This window comes from Aplysia californica, unplaced genomic scaffold, assembly GCF_000002075.1.
Source record: "Aplysia californica isolate F4 #8 unplaced genomic scaffold, AplCal3.0 scaffold00631, whole genome shotgun sequence".
In the NCBI taxonomy this organism is placed as follows: Eukaryota; Metazoa; Mollusca; class Gastropoda; order Aplysiida; family Aplysiidae; genus Aplysia; species Aplysia californica.
In genome coordinates, this window is record NW_004797901.1 from 116,150 (window position 1) to 119,203 (window position 3,054).

The following is a 3,054-nucleotide window of genomic DNA, read 5'->3' on the forward strand; positions in this document are numbered from 1 at the left end:
TATTATTATTATTATCAGTATTGTTAAAAAAATTTTAAATTATTATTATAATTATTATAATTATTATTATTATTATTATTATTATTATTATTGTTATTATTATTATTATTATTATTATTATTATTATTATTATTATCATCATTAGCATTAGCATTATCACTATCATTATCATTATCATTATTACTATTATTACTATTATTACTATTAAAAACAAACCTGAGTCTTGATGCAAGACTATTGGTTGAGGAGAAGACATTGTTTAAGCTGTTGCCGTCTTTTCTGTACCCAGCAGGGGCCTGAGCAACACCTGGAGAAGGAATGGCATAGGTATAAAGCGCTAAACAAAGATGGTATGGTCTTTTATGAAGCAGGACCTCCAAATGCTAAGTCCATCTCGGAAAGAATCAGGGCTATTTGTTGTTGAAGAGCTGAAAAAGTCCCCTAACAAATCCAGTTCAAGATCACGTCAACCCATTAGGAATTTGAACCATATCTATCCGAGATGAATCCCATCAAAATGCTAACTGGACTGTCTCCATGCTCCATTGTGTGTGAGGGGGAGGGGTGCATGACAAAGTACATGTTTGTATGTGTGTATGTGTGTGTGTGTGTGTGTGTGTGTGTGTGTGTGTGTGTGTGTGTGTGTGTGAAGCAACTTGAAATGGAAATGAGTCTTTTTGGGTCAAGGAGAGCAATCAACGTATACTCGAACCTGGACGAGAAAGACTTACCAAAATCTTGATTGGAAGCGTCTTTTTATAAGGGGAATAAATGGAAATAACGCAAAGAAGGGAAACAACAATTTTTGAAGACGATAACAACAATCTTTTAAAGAGTTACGTCCCGTTTGTGTTCTCTCTCTCTCTCTCTCTCTCTCTCTCTCTCTCTCTCTCTCTCTCTCTCTCTCTCTCTCTCTCTCGCTCTCTCTCTCGCTCTCTCTCTCGCTCTCTCTCTCTCCCCTCTCTCTCTCCCTCCCTCCCTCATCCCCCCTCTCTCTCTCTGTCTTCACCCCTCCCCCTAAATTCCCCATTGCTAGATAGAAATGAACGACATCTGCACAGCAGCAATGTGGAAGCAAAGTCACACTGTGTTGTATGTTTTGAATCGACGATGAGAGAAAGGCCAAGCTTCCGTAAGTTCTTAGTTTGTATTGTTTCGCTTGTGTACTCCTGGTAAAGCATACTGTTGTAGCCTACTGCACTTTTCTCTGCGGGACATAATATACATGATATACAGAGTTTTTCATCCTCTCTTTTCCTCCTTATCGTTGTAATGTTTTCATTAATTGGCTCTCTTTAGAAGCACATTGATTAAAAGCGGGTTATAATCACAAACAAAGAGAAGCGATTTCTAAAATGATGCCTCTTTCTCTTACAACTCACCAAACAGTTTAACTTAAAAAACTAGCCCATCCGCAATCACACCCAACACTATATTAAATAAACTAACAGAACGTATGCGAAAATAGATCTTACTTTAAATCAAAAGATAACAGCATACACCTAATATGAAGAACAAAACTGAAACAAAACGAAATAATTAAAATAATAATGATAATAATAATATAATAATAATAATAATAATAATAATAATAATAACATACTATTATTGTTATTATTGCTACTGTTTAAAATAGTAATAATAATAAAAATAATAACGATAGTAATAATAATGATAATGATAATAATAATAATAATAATAATAATAATAATAATAATAATAATAATAATAATAATATAATAATAATAATAATAATAATAAGAGTAATAATTATAATAATGATAATAATAATAATTATAATAATAATAATAATAATAATAATAATAATAATAATAATAATAATAATAATAATAATAATAATAATAATAATAATAATAATAATAATAATAATAATAATAATAACAATTGCATTTAAATAGTGCATGCACACACTCGGCAGCATGGTCTATGCGCTTTGCAACTAGCAATTCGTTGCGCCTAATCCACAAGTACGAGCTAAAACATGCTGTGACTGTGACCTCTCACCTCTAGAAGGATTGCCCCTCAGGTAGCCGGAGTCAGGAAAAAACCCAGCCTGCACGTCCACATCCGGTGACGTCAGCACCTGGTCAACGTTGGCGCAGACCAGACCGACGAGGCCCAACAGAACCAGGCATGTCTGGAATGAACGTGGGGGATGGGGGGAGGGCGATGACATTTAAAAGTGGGAAAAGGGTTTCTGGTTTGGTTTATGAATGTTTTACGGCGCTCACAACTGCATAAGGTCATATGAGCGCCAAGGGGTGGATGTCAACAGAGAAGTCCAAACGGGGAATCAGGCTTACTCTGCTCTGCTCACCTCTCTAGCATCAACAGTACGAAGTCTGCTTCCACTATCAACGCACCCCGGAAATAGCAGTTCTCAAGAGAGTGACAAACATACAAAAGAAGTAGAGGCAAAATGACGAAAGTAAGGATGAGGAAAGAAAATGCAGCAGTTTCCACTATGTTGTTCCAGCACAGTATGAGCATGCCATTGATAAATCTGCCCATTTACATTTCTACTCTGAATAAAAACATGCTAATATCCCCCCTTTCGGAAAGGCGTGTTTAGTTTTCATAAGCGTTTTACTACACTTGCAACACAGGTAGGTCATATAAGGGCCGAGATAAGAGGTGTTATAAGAGAGTAACGAAAGCAAAAAAGATAGAGAGGAGATAAGGATAACAGATGTTTGATATGGAAGAAGGAGTAAACCACACCAAAGCACCCGCTAAACACGCTCGAGTAGGGAAGGGATTGGGGTTAAACAAAAAAGGGGAAAAAAAGGTGAGGAGGCCTTTGCTTTTGACAATAGTCCGAGGATGGTCTAGTATTTTTGCGTCTTAATATAAGTAAAGTCCTGAAAAACAAGAACATAATTATTACAGAAGCAGATCGTTAGAGGCAGTTGTGAGAGGAAAGAAAAGGTATGTAGAAAGAAAGAAGAATACGTTTTTGTATAAGTGTGTGTCTGTGTGTTTGTGTGTGTGTGTGTTTGTGTGTGTGTGTATGTGTGTGTTTATGTTTGTGTG

General features: G+C 35.9%; 1 protein-coding gene across 1 annotated transcript in view; it reads right to left on the reverse strand.

Moving 5' to 3' along the window:
- The window catches only part of LOC106013040, a 9,598-nt gene that overhangs the window by 1,539 nt on the left and 5,005 nt on the right, over nucleotides 1-3,054 (reverse strand). Inside the window, exons 2-3 of the mRNA XM_013087737.2 lie at nucleotides 2,026-2,158; nucleotides 217-307 (exon numbers count right to left, since the gene is read on the reverse strand). Coding sequence (XP_012943191.1) covers nucleotides 217-307; nucleotides 2,026-2,158 — 224 coding nt within the window. The remainder of the gene's footprint in view (nucleotides 1-216; nucleotides 308-2,025; nucleotides 2,159-3,054) is intronic.